The 19,308-nt window shown below is 48.8% G+C and overlaps 1 protein-coding gene across 2 annotated transcripts; it reads left to right on the top strand.

Annotated features, from left to right (window-relative positions):
• Window positions 1-1,332: 1,332 nt before the first annotated feature.
• On the top strand, window positions 1,333-16,922 carry NRIP3 (nuclear receptor interacting protein 3). Of its 2 annotated transcripts, none has more exons than XM_030482191.1 (7): window positions 1,333-1,819; window positions 8,388-8,567; window positions 9,376-9,458; window positions 12,651-12,790; window positions 13,244-13,296; window positions 13,396-13,505; window positions 14,788-16,922. In XM_030482191.1, the coding sequence occupies exons 1-6, from the start codon at window positions 1,646-1,648 to the stop codon at window positions 13,495-13,497; spliced, it is 732 nt and encodes a 243-aa protein (XP_030338051.1). In that variant the 5' UTR covers window positions 1,333-1,645; the 3' UTR covers window positions 13,498-13,505; window positions 14,788-16,922. The 2 variants fall into 2 exon arrangements, with proteins under 2 accessions (XP_030338051.1, XP_030338050.1); XM_030482190.1 differs by having other exon boundaries at window positions 1,531-1,819; window positions 14,785-16,922.
• The last annotated feature ends 2,386 nt before the right edge of the window (window positions 16,923-19,308 follow it).

Here is a 19,308-nt window from a genome sequence, read left to right as displayed (position 1 = left end):
TATGTGAGGAGCCCGGGCTGCATGCGGGGTGCAAGTGGTGCAGCCACTGCTGCCAGCGACCCTCCTGCAAAGGGGCCCCAGCTCCTGCTGAAGGTCAGGAGTGTCCTGGAAGTCAGGCTTGGCATAAATCCTGGGCAAAGCTCTGCTTTTCTTGTGCTTTATCTAGTGCTTCAAAGGTCTCTGTTAGTTCAACAAGAACCAAACCAATGCGGGGTGTTCCCAGATCCATACTGTCTCTCCCAAGCAGAGCTGCATTTTCTCTTGCACCTATTCCTTGCAACAAATTACTTGGAAGCAGAAGGTTCAGGAGAGTGCCCACTACCCCCCTGTGCTGCAGAAAGTGGGCTCTCCTGGGGTCAAAAAACAACCAACCAAACAACAAAGCCCCCCTGAAAATAATGAAAAACTATTTCTTTTTTGTGAGAGATGATATATCACTTAAAACCTCAATGCTGTAGTGAAATAAACCTGTGTGTGCTGTGAGTCCTGTTAAGAAAATCCTTTTCCCTATTATATCAATCAGTCTTTACAGTATGAAAGTGTATTATGTTTTTCATGTTATACACTAAATGTAATGAGGTAGTAGAATTTTCTGAAGACTTTGGTATTGTTCATGCTTAAATAAAACAAGATAAAAGACAGCCCAGCCCCAGAAATAAGGACTTCGCTTCTTGGAAGCCTAGAGCTGCCCATGAAGGATAAAGGATACCCCAGATAACCAGTATAACACCAGCATCCTCACCCTCTAACATGTCTTTGAAACCCTCCCAGCATTGTCTGGCGTCAGAAATAAGTAACTATAGCAAGACTGACTCCAGCAACATCTGGATCAATAGACAAGCAGCACAAACGCTGCAAAACTACAGTTGCTTTGCAAAGTTTTACTCTGATTAGTAATCAGTAGTGTGGATGCCAGACATCAGTCAAATTGTGCTGTACCTGAATGTTTGATGGGTGTAGGAACCCTGTGTAAAACCACATGTGGGGTGCCTCAGTTTGGCTGGGAGAATTTTTGTGACTGCCCTTTCCCTTCCTGGGGACTTGAGTTGACAGTGACTACGCAGATTGGTGCCTGCAATGCTTTGGTGAGGCCAGTGATATCCAGAGCCCTCCCTAACCCTGCTGGCCCCAGGCACAAGGTAGCAAACCCCATTGTGGCCAGCTGCACCAGTCCATGCGGGGCTGCAGCAGCCCAGGCCTGCCGGGCAGCCATCGCCTCCTGTGGCACCCCAGGCTCCCTGTCCAAACGCAAAGCAGCTGTGCCTGCAGAGGCTGGCTGGGAGGTGTGCTGGCCCCTGGGGCTGTTTGCTCCAGTGCTCCAGCACTGCCTTTCCTGCCCGCGAGGCTGCTGGGGGGCTTTGAGAGCTGTCGGGTGCCTGTGGCTGATGGCACTTCAGGAGAGGCAGTGAAGAAGAACAGCGCTGATTTATTCCTCAGACCGAGCCTGAGCTTGCCCGTCGTTGTTTGTGCGACGTATTGCAACGTGCCCAACCCCTCCTTCACTCGGCTGCGCTGGCTGGAAGTACCTGCCGGTCTCCAGGCGTCACCAGGCTCCGGCTATAAAGCGCAGACGACAGAGCATCTCCCCAGCTCCGTCTCTGTGAGAGGCACACCCTCAAGAAGTGAGCTGTACACGGGTGGAAAGATGTTTTATTCGGGTATCCTGACAGAGCCGAGCAGAAAAGAAGTGGAGATCAGGGAAGCGGCATCTCTCCGCCAGCAGAGGAGGATGAAGCAGGCGGTTCAGTTTATTCACAAGGATTCTGCAGATCTCCTCCCTCTGGATGGGCTGAAGAAGCTGGGCACTTCCAAAGATACTGTAAGGCTTTCTATTGTGTTTGCTGGAAGGAGGCTTAAGAAGCGGGTAGGGCAGTGTCTATTTTTTGTTATCTTTGCGCCGTTTTTCTGTTAGAAGAAGTTGGTTGGTTGTGGAAACTGATTAAAGAAAAATGAGGCTTTTCTATGTAAAAGGGAGGGAGTAGAAATACGACACTAGTTATCACCAGGGTGCTTTTTGCCAGGAGGTCCTTTCATATGGCTGGCACTTGGGTCTGAGAGCTTTTAATTTTTTTATCCTGTTTACATGAAAATGGGATACTGTTTTCAGCACAAAATCCTCTCTGAATCAGAGTAAATCAAAATGGCTTCATGTAATACATACATCTATACACATATGTTTGCCTGTGATGCATATGTATGTACAACATATAATCAGAAAAGATCCAGTAAAGTGAGTCACTAGTACTTCAAAATATAAAACTGCCAAGATTACACTTTGATAAAGGCTGATGCATATATGGGGTTTTCTAAATGAAGACACATAATTCTAGGTTTTAAATATTTACATATGCAACGATCCATGCAATCCTGTAGCTGTCATATGATATTCTATATGATATTCTTCATCATGTCCAGGGGCTGGAGAGCATTTCTAAATGCTAATGTGCACAAATGTTTGAGCTTTCTCTAATGGCAAATAATACTTAAATATAACACCAAAAGTTCTGATGTAAGGAGCAAAATCTAGAAAATACATCCTACCGAGGAAAGCTCCTTTATGTTTTTTTGACTCATTGTTGCAAAATTCTTGCACCTTGTAACACACAATATTTGATTTTCTAAATACTTGATACAGGTTCATTGAAAAAAGTGAATCTTCTTCTTTTTAGTGGTGTAGTTTTGTTCTGTCAGAGCCTTCCTGCTCTGCTGGGTTAGGCTTGGCTCTGCCTGGCCAAGATAAGGGCAATGAGTTGGCTGTTCTCTGCAGTGCACTCGGAGGTGATTCGTTTTGACATCCCAAATGTTTTGCAGTTGTAGGGAGTGAAGCTCCTGCCCAGGGAAAGGCTTGGAGGGAGCTTTCCTGGTCACCACGAATGCCAGCTCTCTGCTGGTGAGCTACAAAGTGCTGTTCAGAGAGTGATGGTGTTATTACTACTATTATCTACGGGGTCTAAATAACATGCTGTGGCTCAGTGACCCACAGTGTGTGGGGCTGGGACCCTGAGGACGTGGGGTTCTGCTCTGCCCAGATGAGAGAGGCAACAGGTGGCAGGATCCAGGGGCACCGAGCAGTGAAGCCCTTGCCCTTGCAGCAGGGAGGACCAGGTTTGGTGCTGCTGCCAGGGGCAGAGCACGAGGCTCCTCGCCACAGCCCTGGTCACAGGAAGATCACCAGAGGTTTCATTCCTGCTCCTGTGCCCGCACGGGCTGAGTTGCGGCTGCAGCACCGCGCCTGCTGCACCCACAGCCCCTGCCAGGAGGGTCCATGCAGGGGGTGGGGTCCTCTCCAGGGAGGTGCCGAGGCCGTGGGGAGTCCACAGCTCCTGATCCAAGGGCAACAAGGAGGTGCAGCGTGGCAGAGGTGCACTGCCTGCCTGGCTACCTGGCTGTGCTGTGTCTCTGGCCAGGGATGGGGTGACAGCTGAGCTGGTATGGGCCACTCCACTGCAGAACCCTCTTGTCCCCACACCACAGTTGAGGGTGATGGGACAGTGGGCACATCAAGGGATCAGCTTGGCTTACAGCCTCCTGCCCCATGGGACATATGGGGAGCCTCCAAAGTGACAGCACTGCATGTGCTCAGGCCCATTCCCACAGCCCCAGAGACGATGCCATGAATTCCAGAGTTGTTGCAGTGGGTCACGTCGCAGCGAAGCAACGCTGCCAGCACTTCCATGCTCATGCTGCACATGGCCAGGACAGCACTGAGCATCGCTTCAGGATGACCCACCATGTCTCCTAGTGCCATGGCTGTCTGGATGTCACAAGAGTTGTCCCCAGAATGAGCGGGAGATTGTGCATCTCTGAGACTGCAGAAGCACCAAAAGCCTCCCAGTGTGGGACCCCACCTTGGCAAGGGCCCAAACCAGAGGCATTGAGCTGCATAGTCAGGAGGCACTGAGCATCAGGGGTCTTTGCCCAGAGTGTCTGCATGCCTTTCCTGTGAGCAACTGCACTCCTCCTAACGAAGCAGCATATTTTTGAGTCTAAAGCTGTGTGACAGCTGTGCTGACATGGGTGAAGGGCTTTTGATGTGACTGATGTTACTGATGCAGGGTTTCCCATGGGGGTTTTCAAGTGGCCTTTCCAGGGGAAGAGAGGAGGTAACAGCTCCCAGAGACAGGGTCAGCTGAGGACAGACCCCATCGGTCAGGGTGACAGCTGGTAGCAACCACTCTGATTTGGGGAGAAATCCCCTTCCTTGTGGCTGCGGCGCAGGGGGTGCTGTGTGCAGGGAGAAGGCAGCAGGTCACTGGGGTGGGTGTGCTGGCGTCCCCCAGCTTGTGTGCCTTTGCTCCTCTCCTGAAGCTTCTGTCCTGGTGGTGCCCCAAGTAGGCAGGTAGTTTTCAGTGTATTGTTCTGAAATAAAGAACTCTTCTAGTTCCTTGCTCCCTTTACGTATTTCACTTTGCCTAGGGTAAGACCAAACTATACCATAGCATACATTGGATTTGGAAAATGTAGGGCTGGATATACAGAGCAGAAATTGTTTTGTTTTGGTGCCTCACTATTAGCCTCCTCCCTGAAGCCCAGAGAACTGGCACAGGGTGGTGGTTATTTGGTCTCCCGGCGACCAAATAACTGTGAGCCCTGACTCCGTTGGACAGGACTTGCTGGCTGTTGGCAGCTCCTTCTCATGCTCTGATACTTCGCCCTCAACCCGAGAGCTGCCAGACCGGTTTTGGGGGGCTTTGCCTGAAACAGTCCTGCATTGCTTTACAAGCTGGGAAATAAAGTTATAAATAATAAACAACAAAAAGTGTTTGAGAGACCTGCCTGCTGCCTGGGCACCCAAGGGGGTGCAGGAGAGCAGGGGGCATCTCTTGTCCCACCTTGTTCCCCTGTGTGAGGCGCTGACAGGACACAAGCACAGGCTGCTTGTGGAAGAAGTGAATTTGGATGAAGAATGGGAAAAAGAGAGGGGAATTAATTATTTCTCAGGATGAGCTCCATTGGTGTGTTTAAACTCTTTTTTTCTACTGTCTAGGTACAGAAGAGAGAGCAAACCTCCTGACATGGGTTTGGGGAGGGGAGGAGATGGCACCTTCCCTGGCTTTCATCTCCACCTGACTGAAACTGTTGTTGATAGGTCTTGTTATCCCCAGATCTAGAAGCCAAAATAGTTGGAAACCTTCCAGAGAGCTGGATACTGCAAGCTGCAGTGATGCGCTTCCTTATAAATTAGAGAGGAACAAAACTGCACAGAATTATTTGTGGGTTTGACAGACAGTGGTAATTAGGTTCATCAGTAGATGGTGTCTCTGCTCCTTTCAGTTTTTTACTGTGACTTTTTCAAGGGATTATAGGTTTTTACAAAGTCTCAGGGATGGAAAGGGAGGTATCTTACAAAGAAAGTCCTGGTTTGTATTTACATTGTGCTGAATGATACTAGGAAATAACTTACTTTTTTTGCACTCACACAATGGAATGTAACATTTTATTTTTTTAGAAAACTTTTGAGAGTTTTGTGCAGTGTATAGGAAGACATTACCAAGTAATCCAGGTTACTTCAAGCACTGGCCCTGCCTGTGTGGCCCGCCCATGCTGGAAAGAGATCACATCTGCCTTCCCCATTGCTGTCACAGGGCGGTTTTCCTCCTTTCCTACCCTCCCAGCCATGGTCTGCTTGCTGCTTTCCAGCAAAATGTGCGCTTAAAAATGTCCCCTGGCACATTATCTGTTCAACAAGTACGTATCCATCACTTGAGTCATCTCCGTGGCTAACATCCCTCACTCTGTTGCACATGAGAGTCGAGGGAAATACAAGTTAAAGCAAACTAATTAATAGCCTGAGACAGGATGGTGCTTCAGGGAACCTTTTCGGCCCCTTCTTGCTAGATAATTTTTGTACTGGAGCACCACGTAAGCAACATTTGTCTCCCCACAGGCAGGATTTGTTGTGGCTTTCAGAAGAGCAAGCGTCAACAAAAGACAATCCCATTGTGGTGGTAACTCATGTTTGCTGAGTGCTGGACTTTTTCCTTTTAGTGATGTGTCCCATATAGGATTCATAAAACCAGGGCCTGAGGAAACCCACATACGTAACTGGTTAACAATCCATAGGAGAACATGTAGTAAAAAACATTTAGGTTTAAATCAAGGGTAGGTGGCAGTTAAAATAGCAATGATGAGTGTGCTGGTGACTTGTCCTTTCATAGGTGTCTGGCAATGTGATTGAGGCCAGTCAGACCAGAAGAGCACCCAGACTGCCCTGGATGATGCCATTCAGAAATGGGTCCTAGCTGAGCAGGGCTGGGCACGAGGTGACCACTGTGTAACTGGCTGCCTTCTGGCCAGCTGGGAACTTCACCTATCTATTTCTCTAGTCCCCTATCCCATACTTTGAGGTTTTTTTTATGAAGTGAAGAGTTATTCCTCCAGATGTGTGCCTCCGTTGCAGGAAAACACAAAGGGTAAGGAGGACATGTCATACACTGTCAGCAATCCCAAGCATTTTTCCATAGGCGAGGAGCCTTGGACGTGAATCACAGTGCTGACTGTGCACCTACAGCTACAGGGACTGATTTGCTTGTCCCTCAGCACAGGGTCCATTACTAGGTGTAATGGACACCTAGTAGGCATACAGTGTGCGCCTTTAGTCTACTTAAGTAATACTGGTCTCTGCTGTTCAGTCTCCCTGGAAGGCAGCGGTCACCAGAGAAGCGCTGGAGCTTTGTTGCTTTTTGCACGTGAAGAAGGCAGGACAATGTTGGATCTGATCTCTTCCTGGTGCTGGGAGCGTGCCTATATTATCATCTTTACATGGGACATGCTCTCTGGCATGCTGGCCGCACATAGCACCTGCAACTGAAAATGGTCATGAAATTTTATTTCCTTTCAAGTCACAGGTTTTATGCAGAAGTAAGAACAGTGAAAAGTAAGGAAAAAAGATTATGTGTCCTGGTGACCACTGATGTTGGCTGCATCTACCCAATCTGATCAGTCAGGTCCATGTTACACCTACAGCAGGATCTGAAGCACTAACGTGGTTACAGTTATTTTAGGATGATGCCAAGTTGCATTAGCCTGCTGTAAGTGCTGTTACTTAATGTGCCACACAGATTCTTTTAAAGATGAGGCACTGCACTGCACACAAGGGTGCGCACCGGCCACCTCGGGGAGCCATGGCCTGAGGTTTCCAAAGTTATCCTGATCCCATTGAAATTCCCTCAGGATGAAGAGGTTTGCTGGTTCAGATGTCTCTGCAGATACATAGGACACAGGCATATTTAATATGAATGCAAAAATTCAGGAATAAGCCGGTAAGAAGGTCTCACTGTGGACAAATGAAAACCAGAAGGAAAGGGCAGTAATGGGAGGTGTGTGTGAGATTAGCCATGCAGAGAAATGAGCAGATAATCAAGCAGTCATTTCACCTCCAGCACAGTACGTGCATCCAACCGTGACAAACATTAAACATAAAAAGGCTTTTGGGAAAGCAGTTGGAGGAGATTTTGAGAGGCAACATGCTTCTCACAGGGTGAATGGAAATGACAGAGAAAGTGAGAAGCAGCCATATGAACCACTGGGGGTTCCTGGGAGAATACCCATCTACCTTGGATGATCTCACCTCTTCTCCTCCTTTCCCTCTCATGGCATGTCACCCTGATTGGGCCCATTTACTCACCCTTAGCAGTTAAATACAAATGTGGGGAGAAGAGGGATGCAGGGCAATTTGAGATCAAATTCTGACCAGATCTGACAGAAGACACCATCTGTAGCTCTCTTCTTGCAGTTGTGCCTTGTTCACTCGCACCTGTAAGAGCCAATGCACAGACAAACAAATCAGCTTCTTAAATTTTGAGTGGATTCACACCAGAAATATTGCCAGAGGTGGAGGCTGGACACAGGTAATTCCTATGCCAGCAATGCCAGTGCTCAATTAAAGCATCTGTGTTCATTCAGTAAGCCCATACACCTTTTCCACACCTGGGTGGAATGGTAGTTTGTTACCTCCTAACTTTTCACATCACTGAAGGATTCCCCATATCTTTATCAACAGATGATAGGCAATTACAGCTGAAACACCAGCTTGGAAAAGCCTGACTTGTTTTGATTCCTCCATGAAATCAAATCTTGAGTTTGGAAAAAGAAAGGCATCCCTCCAAATTCTGGTTAATATTCTGAACGGATTATTCCCTTGCCAATATGAAGTAGTTCTCTTTAGTCAAAGCCGGGTAAGCCAGATTGGCAAGAGAGCACATAGACGTAGGCTGGGAAGAGTACATGTAGCCTGCGCAGCAGGGAGAGTGAAACCTTAGGGCACCCCTCGCACAGGAGAGTGCAGCACTGGCACATGGACACCACAAGCAGGCTGGCAATGCAGGTCATTTTGCGTCTTTCCTCTGACTTCACCCTGCTCTTCTGTGTGTGTTTGTTTCTTAAAGCAACCACATAATATCCTGCAGAAGCGCCTGATGGAAACAAATCTATCAAAATTACGAAGCAGCCGCGGCAGCTGGACTCTGAAGAGTGATATCTCAGCGCAGACCAACAAGCTGAACCAAACCAAACTGGGCAGCTCAGGGAAAACCGAGGACGAGGAGCTCATAGTGGTGAGCTGCCAGGTAATAGTCCCTCCCCAGACTTCCTTCCCCCTCCCCCCCCCCCCACATTTTACTTCTGACAGCCTCAAGCTGTGCTCTTATTCTCCACGTTTCCCTCCCACGACAGTGGATTGGAACTGGATGGTCTTTAAGGTCCCTTCCAAGACAAACCATTCTGTGATTCTACGGTTCTGTGTTTCCTGATCAGGGTTGTCCTCCACCGGGGCTGTCACAGCTGTGCGGATGCTCTCCCTCTGCAGCTCAGGGCTGCTGTGGCACAGACACCACCTGGGTAGCACAGAGAAAACTGGTCTGATGGATGTCTTCCCTTGGACCTCAGGGCAGAGGGAGTAGCCAGGCTGGGGCATCATGCTGAAATGCTGAGAAGTAATTATCAATGGTGTATCCCTGTGCTCACAGCCAATTTGTTTTCTTCAAGTGCCATTCCTCTTTGCTTTCCCCAAGAGTAATTTCACTTTCTTCTCCTTACCCGCACGCTCCTTTGCATTTCCTGCACTCCACAATATTCCCCCCTGCCTGGCGCTGCCCCTTCTGCTTCTGGGAAGGGCTCAGGACCCAACACCATGTTTAGTAGTGGTTTAGTAGCAACACCTTATCCAAAAAGCAGCTCAAGAGCCAACTCTTGGGTGCCTGGGATGGATGAGGTGATATCCTGTGGGCACTGAGCATGTGGTGGAGTGGGGATGGGCTGGTACAAGGAGATGATGGCATTTCAGCAGGGACTGGTGTGTGTGGAGCAGAGACCCCAGATACTCTATACTCATCCCACATCCTATGCATTGTCTCCCATCTCTGCTTGCTCTTGCAGTGCGCGGGGAAAGAGCTGAAGGCCGTGGTGGACACTGGCTCACAGCACAACCTCATGTCATCTGCCTGCCTGGACAGGCTAGGGTAAATATCCAGCTGGATTTCTGTTCTGTGGGAACTCGTGGCACCTCGCAGCACAGGCAGTGCTCCCTGGGCTGGGGCTTTGCTCACACCAGCAATGGCCATTCTGGAAGGAGTGCTTTGGGCTGTGCCTGGGAAAGCCCTTGAGCCTCTTGTTACATCCAAATCCTGGCTTTTTCTTAAATGTCCTTGCAGGGAGCTGAAACAGAAAGCCACTTGTACCAACCTATACACCTTTGAGTAAATACCTTCAGAGGGTTGGATGCATTTATATCTTTTCAGTGCCTGCCTGCTTGTCATTCAGTGCCTCGAGAAATAGCTGCACAACCCTTACACTCCTGTCTTTTGTGTCCCCAGGGCAGCTGTGCAGTTGAGTACATGCATGTGCTTGAAATCTGGTGTCTAATGCTACTCCCGATAATAAATTTCTCCCAGTTGAAGGGAAAGGAAATGTATTTACTTAGTGTTAGAGAGCTGACTGCCAGCCATTCACAGCAAAACTCACACTGATCTCTGAGGAGCAGGATCAGGCATAAGCTCACAGAGTATCAAGGAGATTTTGGCACTTTATTTGCATAGAATCATTGCTTTTTATCGCTGACTTGCAGTGATTACACAAAAGCCAATCACAGTTGCTCCCTGAGCACTACTGCATAGCCCTGGATTAATGGTGCCTGTTTTCTGTCCAGACAGTAATTACTTCTTTGCACAACAGTGTTTAGTGGCTGGAAGGCGGCTGTGCCGGCTGCAAACTTGTCACAAACTGTGAAGCTGCTCAGCCTGGCTCATGGATGACAACAGTGTGTTTGGAGGGGTCTCATCTTGCAAGATGCTGTGCTGGCTGCTCAACATGTCTGAGTTGCACAGTGATGCTTTCGGCAGTTTGTCTGCTCTCTGTGCTACTCATGCACATCCTGTGTAGTTTTTGCAGCACCAGTCTGCTTCAGCAGTCATTCCCGGACTGCGCCAGAGGAGGGTTAGAATGGATATTAGGGACGATTTCTTCACCAAGAGGGTGATAAGGTATTGGAACAGGCTGCCCAGGGCAGTGGTGGAATCACTGTCCCTGGAAGTGTTCAAAAACCATGTAGATGAAGCCCTTGGTGATGTGGTTTAGTGGTGGACTTAGCAGTCCTGGGACTAAGGTTGGACTTGATGATCATAAAGGTCTTTTCCAACTGATTTGATTCTATGATTCAAAGAGTGCATAAGAAATAGGTTAGAGCCAGTTTCTGCTCTCATCTTATGGGGATTCCCTCCTGATTTGAGCAAGACCACTTTTGTAGCCATCAGCTGGACAGCTGCAGATTAAAGGCCCATGTCCCTCCCCAGTGTTACTCATTGGCAATGAGTGAGCTTTGCTTCCTACTAGGTGGGACCCCACTGACACCGGGGTGCGCAGGAGCCACGTTGGGTGTGCAGGCAGATAGCATGGCCAGAGCAACACCCTGTCCTGCTTTCACTGCCAGCCGAGGTGTGCAGCGGGCAGGGCTGCCTTGCAGGCAGCTTTCTGCAGCTCCTTTGCTGTTCGTGTTTGCAGGGACAGACACTATAAAGCCAGATTAACAAAGTGGGTTAAAACCAGGGCTTTGATGCCTGGCTCACTCTGCCATCGCTGTGGTAGGTCCCGTGTGACAACAGGCGCTGCTCCAGGATGTTTCACTTCAAAGCAGTCTAGTGCATGTGGCAGCGATAAAACATGAATGTTGTTTAAATCCAGCCTGGAAAGCAGCAGGGAAGAGGTGTGCTAGGCCATTGTGCTCTAGTTCCTGCCAGGGCCGGAGGGGCCCCACAGTGGCTTTGCCGGGTGCCACTGCTTCCTGCAGTCAAGGCTCAGCAGCTCTGGGATGGTCCCTGCTGCTGAGGTCTCTGGGCGCCCAGTGCCTAAAAGTGGCATGCATGTGCCCAAGGCACAGGCTCAATTCCTCCCTTCTCCTGTAAAAGTCTTTCTGCATCTTGTCACGGTGCTGTTCAAGCTCTTCCCCTTGCCTCGGAGGAAAGCAGCGGGGTGAGCTCGAGGTTTGCTTGCAGTGTAAGAAATCCCCCGTGGAGGAGTAGGTATAGCTGTTATGTGAGCATTGTTTGGGTCCTGGCTCCAGTGCCACGGCCTGTGCCCTGTGGTGGGGACAAATGGGGGGAAACAAAGACTACATGTCTTCCTTTGTGTGGATACAGAAGCCATTGGAGTTGATTACACCCAAAAAAGCCACTCCAACCTGTCTAGGGCCAAAGCAAAGCCAGCTCAGAGCCAAAATGTTCATAAACCTCTTCTTAGTATGTTCCTACTGCTTTTTTAGGGCAGTCCCTAAGGGAAGCGGCAGAGGGGATCCAGCTCCTTCTCTCTGCTGCCTTTCCTGGTCCTTCTACCTGCAGTAAATGGCATGGGCAAACCCCACCTCAGTCCACTTCAAGGCCTCTGCCTCTGAAGGAGGCTGGTCCCCCCCGGATGGATGGACAGACACGTACACTCACTGCTGCAATGCAGCTCAGCAGAAAGGTTCTTCAAATAGCCAAAAAGCAATACAGCTTTTATCCAAAGGAGAGATCACCGCCTTGGACTGCCTTTCCATTAGGTTCTTGTTCAGTTCAAAAGAGAAACTTCAGCTAAATAATCAGTGCTGTCAAACTAGGTCATGGGGCATAGACAGAAGAAATAACTGTACCTGAGATATCTGTGACACCCTTTTTTCTTGTCTTGAGCTGAACGTGATTGATCTGTCTCTACTTCCTCTGAGTAAACCCAGCAGCAGCACCTGCTAACAAGCGTGGTTCAGGCATGCTGCCCTAGCTGTGTGTGGGGGATATGGTGTCCATGGCTCCACTGTGGGAGCTGGAGTATCCCTTCCTTACACCCACACTGCATTAGAAGCAATTCTGGACCAGCAGCTTCGCCAGGTCTTGAGGAAATGTAGGAAAAAAAGATTCCTTAGGTAAAAAGCAAAATCCAGTAAAGAGTTCTGCTTGGGGCAAGGGCTGACACAGCCTCAGGGCTGTGTTGTGGGTCATGCTATGGTCTGACATGTGTCTAGGCTGCTGGCTGTATGCAGAGCATCACAGAAAACCTGCCAAGGAACCAGCTTTCCGCTAATGACGTGGTAATATGAGCAAGTTAAGGGCACTTCCGAACCCTGTTTGCCTCTTGCCGGAGCAGCTGAACCATGTCCATGTCATGTCAGAAATGTTTTCAATGTGCAGGTTGAAGGAGCACCTCAAAGAACTCCCTGGTGAAGACGAGATGCTTTCATTGCCATACAAGGCAAGGGCGATTGGCCAGATCGAGAGCCTCGCCATCACGGTGGGAGCGGTCCCCGTGGAGTGCACTGCCCTCGTCCTGGGTGAGTGTGAGTGTGAGTGTGCTCCTCACGTGGGCTGGGGCTCTACTCCTTCCTACCCTAGGGGAAAATGAAGCTTCAGAAACGTGTTCAAATTAAAATAGAAATACCGATTTTCTGCAGCACAAGTGCCTGAAGGCTTTCAGATGGAAGGAGGGTGGGAGAGAAACAGGCAAGGAGGGAGGGAGGAATGGAGAGAGGGAGGAAGGATGTGTTCACAGGGTTGTGCTGGCAGCACCAAGCTTGCACTCTGCTGTGCCAATGGAGAGGCCACCGTGCCTCCCTGCAGGTGTATCCGCCTGCCCTCGTTTGATGATGTACTCCTCTGGAGTAACTCAATCCCTTTATAAACAGGGTTCTATTTAGCAGAGCCGCCATGAAGGAAGGAGGGAGTCACTGACAAAAAGCATGGGAGAACATTTTGAATGTATAAACTTGAATGTTCCTATTTTTCAGAAGACACTGAGAAACCCTTCTCCTTTGGGCTGCAGACACTGAAATCTCTGAAGGTAGGGGTTTTGCAGCAAGGCTTTTACCCATGCTGGGGGAGCTGGGACCACTGTGAATTGCAGTTCTCCCTCTTACCTGAAAGCATTTATTCTCTACAGTGTGTCATAAACATGGAGAAGCACCATCTCATTCTGGGGAAGGCAGACAGGGAAGAAATCCCGTTTGTTGGCAGTGGCAGCGCTGCAGTGGGAGAGCAGTAAGTTGTCTGGTGAGTGAGCTATGTGAGTTCCAGTGAGCCTGATGGCAGTGCCCCTCGGCATGGCCGCACAGGTGCCCCCAGACCCTCACTGCAAGCGAGCAAGAGCTCATCAGCTCACTGAGTTTTGAAACTCAGCCCCTGGCTTTTTCAGCAGCCTTTTTCACCTTTTGCTGCTTTTGTTCCAGTAAGCACTGCACAGAAAAGGCGGTGTCTGAAACGCCATGTACAGGGAAATGCCTTAGGAAATGTACTTTTGGGAGGTCACAAGGAAAACTCCTTGAGTGCTGCTTTGAGAGTGTTCCCAAATGCAACTTCTTCTGGAAAATATTCGTGGAGCATGGCAGATCAACCCACATGAATGTTTTGCAAAGTGCAGAACAGAGAGATCTTGCCTGGAGATAACGGTCTTGCCAGTTCCCCCCGCATCGCCCCGGCTGCGCTCCTGCCACCTGCTCCTGATGTATGAGACTGTTTCAGCCTTATCTCCCTACAAAAAAAGAAATCTGTGCACATCCATGCCTCTCTGGCACTTCCTAAATGTGTGTATCTTGTGATGGCTGGCTCTGCAGTCAGGCAGGCAGCAGGCAGGGCAATCCTCCTCCTTCCAGGCACCGCTCAGGTGCTGAGTGCTGTGAAAAAGAGATGTACGACTGGCTCCTGCCTCTCACTTACGAAGCCCTGAGATGAGGATTTGCACTTATGTGCCTCTCTGGCTTTGCAGGCAGCACTTGTGGTTGCTCAGTGATGGACACAGCCACCTAAAACATGTTTGCTCACTGCACAACAAAGCGTCTTTAGCAAAAGATGCAGGGCAGCACCTTCTTTAGCTGCCTGTCATGACCAGCCACATTCATTTTTGACATCCTGCAGCCCCTGTGCAGCAGGAGGCTGGGTAGGAGCAGGGAAGGCACAGACCTTTCTCAGCTAAATTGTACTTATGCTCCCTGGGGGCTTCAGGAGTGGTGTGCGCACTAGTGCAGGGAGTCAGGATGACAATGCATGTGCACCCGCTGCATGCCCAGGACAGGCACCAGCCACAGATGCTGCCAGTGTGTGAGACAGGGAGTGCTTGGTACAGCACCACGGGGAGACCGTGCTGCAGTGCAAAATCACAGGGTACTGTCCCTGTCTCCTTTGAAATAGGGATGCGGGAGGCACAGTGTAGTTCTGTCACCATTGCAGTGATGAATTATTTCTTGGTACTGCATTCAAGGCCAAATTTTCCTGATTTTCTCCCCCTGCCCCGAAAAATGCCTATTTACTAAAAGTCTTTCCCTTCCTGTTTCAGCAGTTTGGAGGCATAAAGAGAAATTGAAACATCGTCTCCATGCAACAGCTTGACATCAAAGAAATCTTGTGCAGCTGTTCCAGATGAAACAGCAGTGCGCTGCTTTGAAACCATTTATACCAGGCTACAGCTTGAGTAGAACTAAGTGAAATCCTGTTCAGTAGCCAGTTATTTAGAGATATTGTCATGTTTATCTATGGGTTTTGAGAAACAAATGTGTGCTTATTTTCTGGACTTTTCTATATAGTGTCCTCTTTATTACAAACAGTTGAGAAAACCTTATGAACTTCTTCTGATGAGAAAAATACTTTTTATAGTGGCCTCGTATGGGTAATTGTATTTAGCTGTGATTAGAGGCTATCAGAATGAAATTTTTATTAATGATTTTTCCAGGGGCTAAGCATTTATATTCACTTAATTGATATTGCCACATTCAAATGGCCATTACCAGGAAGTTATTCAGAGTAAAACAACAATGCTAATATCACCTAGAAATTATAGCTCATCCTGTTAGCATAGTATTGTTGCCATGTAATTAGGGATGCAACTGCTGGCTTGATGAGAAAGAGCAATTACAGAATTATTAATGGATTATAGGCTTCCCTGCAGTGGTGTGGCAGAAGCACAGAAACAGCATTTGGGAGGGCTCCCAGGGTGATCTCCCACAGCCCCCAGCTTGCCACAGGGTGGGTGCAGCAAAGGGGCAGCCCATCATGGCACTGCCTCATTGGGGCTCAAAACCCCCTGAGGAGGGATCCTCTAGGCAAGTCTCGGCTGCCTTCCTCGCAGGCGTAGTCAGGACAATTAATCATTGTATCAAGCCAAAAAGCAACAAACAAGCACAAAAGTATGTTGTCCAGAGAGCAGCAGGTATGGAACCAAACAGCCGCAAGGTGCCCTCGGTTCTCCCCTGCAGCCAGGACTGGTGCCTGCCTGCCTGCCCAGCACATAGCCTGAAGCACCAGCAGCACCTGGGCTACGCGCTGGTGCAGGTTGACTCCAGTTGGATTTCAGTGTTGCTGCCAGAAATGCCGTATTTTTTGTACCTATTTACAAATTTCCTGGGCTCTTAAGTCCAACACTAACCTTGGCCACCCTCAGTGCAGGTGGGAGTTTTTACCAGGACAAACATTTAACTTGGTGTTACTGTCCTGTAGCGGTAGGGTTGCTACTTCATGTGCTGTTCAATTGCAGACCAGAACAAACATATTGCCTGGGGGAGCCTGGCCTTGTACAAAAGCAGCTTTCTAGATTTTTAAAGGCTAATGGGAATTAATTACTGTCATCTGCTGAAAAGGCATCTTTAAAGCTCAGAATAATATCCTTGCGATGATGTGTATCTGCCCATGGCTAGTCCTGCTGCGTCCGGATCTGCAAGGGCCAGCTGTGTACCGCAGGAGCACTGCTTCAGCAGCTCTTACTTATCAAAAGCCCTTTGGCCTCAGGCAGGCACAGGCTGCAGCTTGGCTCAGCTGGGCTGTGGGGTCTCCCATGGGATCCAAGCTGCAACTCATGTGCTTAAAGCCCCCCCTATACATTAATGCACCGCTTGCCCAGGCATCCCGTGGTGCATAGCATCAGCTGCAAGCACTGACATCATCACTGGCATTTCCATTTAGGAAATGTCTTGACAGTCCTGAGTGAGGACCAGTAACTCTTGTCACCTTGTGGCCATCAGCTCAGGTTTGGAGCCTGTCCTGAGAGCCAGGCTCCTGCCAGCTTTAGCCAGTCTATGCCCAGGAATGTCATCTCACGCCTGCCATAGCATTTATGCTGCTGCTTTATCTCCTGCAGTGGGTTTGAACTTCTTTCCAATATTGGGTGTGAGCAGCAAATCTGAACTATCTGTACTTTGAGCTATTTTCTATTTTGGTGATAAGTTTCAGTGCTTTCTCTACATACAGTATTTTATATAACACAGCTATATAAATATATATATATTTACAGGGTTGGGCTGCTCAGGGCAGTCCCACTGATGTGCTGTAGAAATATTTCTCTAAATATGAAATATATTTGATTATTTTCTATGCTATGAGTTTGGTATTTTGGTACTTCTTTCTTTGTGTGCTTATTACTGTGCTATATGTCAAATTAAATCTAAATAAAGTTACATTGTTACTGCTGTTTATTTGCTTGGATCCTGAATATGCTGGGTTTTTTTGTTTTCAGTGCATTTCTCTGTTGAGAACAGGAGCTCATTTCACTCTTTACCCTGGTGGGACTCCACAGTGCTTTTGTGTTTCTGTTGGAAATTGCTATTGAGAGAGCGGCAATGGCGACGTGCTAACCAGGCAGGCCAAATGGCATATGGCACTTGTGGTAAAATGTGAGCATTTGAAATCCCAGCCTTTTGTTGCCATGCATCTCCCTTCCTAAGGAGGTGTGAGGTCCTGCTTGTGCTGCTTCGAGTCTTACCCTTTGGAAAGCTGAGTTTGTTTCTGCTGTGTTTGGCTAGCAAGCTGGGGCAGTGCCAGCCAGTATATGGGAATATGAAGGTGTCTTTGTAAATTTTATGAAGGCAGGAAAAGAAAGTGGTCAGAGAAAAAGACAGGTAAGGCATGCGTGCAGTAGCTTTGCGACCACAGAGGAGCAGGAGCCTGAGGCTTCAGTCTTCCCCAAAGCTCTGAACGTGGATTTAGGGGCTTGCTGTCTCTGCTCAGATGCGCCTTAGACTGCTTCAACAGTAGTTGATCTCACTCTTACCAGTGAGAAATTATCGCGTCTTTTACTCAAAGGCCCACAGCAAAAACCTTTGGTGGAGCAGTAATACTCAAAGCCCAGTGAAAGCGGCTTTCCTCAGCACTTGGCTGCCTTCCTCAAGTGCAGAAAGAAACCAGAGTCCAGCAATAAAGTGGAGAAACAATGAGGACAAATGGACAGGCAAAAATAATTTCTCGTGCTTCCTGGAACTGCTGTGGGTTTCTAGGCTTACTCAGGCTGTTCCTGGTGCTAGAGAGCAGAGTCCTAGCACACGCAAATGAAAGATCAATGGGCAAAATTTCATCCCTTCTGCACAGAGCAGCTCTAGCTCTGGTGCTGGCGGCCTTTCCGAGTTGGCTTCTGTAAGCAAGATGCTCCCTAAGACAGGACAGCTGCCCTAAGAGACAGGCACTCCCCTCAGCCCAGAGGCATTATAGACATGGGAAGTAACATCAGAACTCTGTATGAACACAAGCACTTGCATGGCTGCAGAGTTACCACAGAGTGGTAAAGTGGCTGAGTGTTGTAGACCAGCTCAGCAAGCCCTGGGTGCTTGCTCTTGCTTATCTCCAGCACAGGCATGTACCTACACACCTTTGGCAACCTATCCCTGACATGGGTTTGCAGGAAGCCCAGGCATGCCCCTGCAACCGAGAGACCTGCTGCCTTTTGTCAGGTGGCTGTGGGCAGAGAAGAGGGCAATGTCTGAAACATTCTGGAGTGAGAAGGGCTCGGGAGATAAAAAGACAGCTGTAAGAGGATGTTATGAGAAGCCCCTAGGGTGGTGGAGGGTTTTGTTAGATGATTTATGCCCCAGCTGGTAAATGCTGTCATGCAGCTAACAAACATCTTGCAGGTGAGGACAAGTGCAATCCCCCACCCCAAACAGCCTAAAGGAGACTAAGCCAGCTGCTCCTTGGCCAAAGGGATCGCCAGCACTATTGCTTGTGCTCATGAAGTCAGCAAAGCACACCTTAGCCCTCTGTTAATGTCTTGTCTTCATTTTGGTCATGCCTAAAACAGAGTTGAAGCACACAAAGAGGAAGACATTAACAAGAGCCTTAGCTGGTCCATCACAGTGCTTCAAAAGCTGGTGGAACTTGCAGGGTGTTGATGCCTGGGCTCAGCAGTTAAGATGGCCCCTGTGATGAAGACATCAGAGCTTGCTGGAAACTTCAGAGATCTGGACAGCTGCTGGAGGGTGGCTGTCAGGCTCCCAGTTCATGCCTGTATTTCACAGTCAGTGAGGCACCCGAGGCCACGTGGGCAGGCACTAGCAGAGGAGGAGTGCCCCGGGGCTGTGGAGTGGGCCTCTCCCTCTGACCCCACCACCTTTCTCTCCACATCAGTCCAAGTGCTATGGAACCAACTGTCCAGTTTAACTCTTTCTGGGCTGGCCATTCTGCAGCAGCACTTGCTGCTGATCTGAGTGGAAGGTCAGAGGACGCTGCCAGAAGTAGCCCTACAGCAACATTATTCACATGCATTTTGTTTCCTGCTGAGATCCACCAACATTTTTTCATTGCCTCTGCCAGTAGAGCAGCTGATTAGATGAGACCCGCTGGGGTGTCTCTCCACAGCTATCTGCAGGGTAATCTGTTATCTAATAGTTCTCCAGGGAGGTCCTTTTTATGGGCTTTTCTATTGCTGTTTTGCTGATGATAATGTGATGCTCAACATGTTGTGAAAACAAGCCTGATTTGTATGTCTCAGAAGCAAATAACTAGATGACATTTCAAGATAAACACGTGTTTTAGGGCTGTATATTGCTTGGTTTATTTTATGGGGCAAACGTCAGTTGTGGTCTGTATTGCTTTATCACCT

Source organism: Strigops habroptila, chromosome 4 (assembly GCF_004027225.2).
Source record: "Strigops habroptila isolate Jane chromosome 4, bStrHab1.2.pri, whole genome shotgun sequence".
Classification (NCBI taxonomy): domain Eukaryota; kingdom Metazoa; phylum Chordata; class Aves; order Psittaciformes; family Psittacidae; genus Strigops; species Strigops habroptila.
This window is presented reverse-complemented; position numbering and strand designations above follow the sequence as displayed.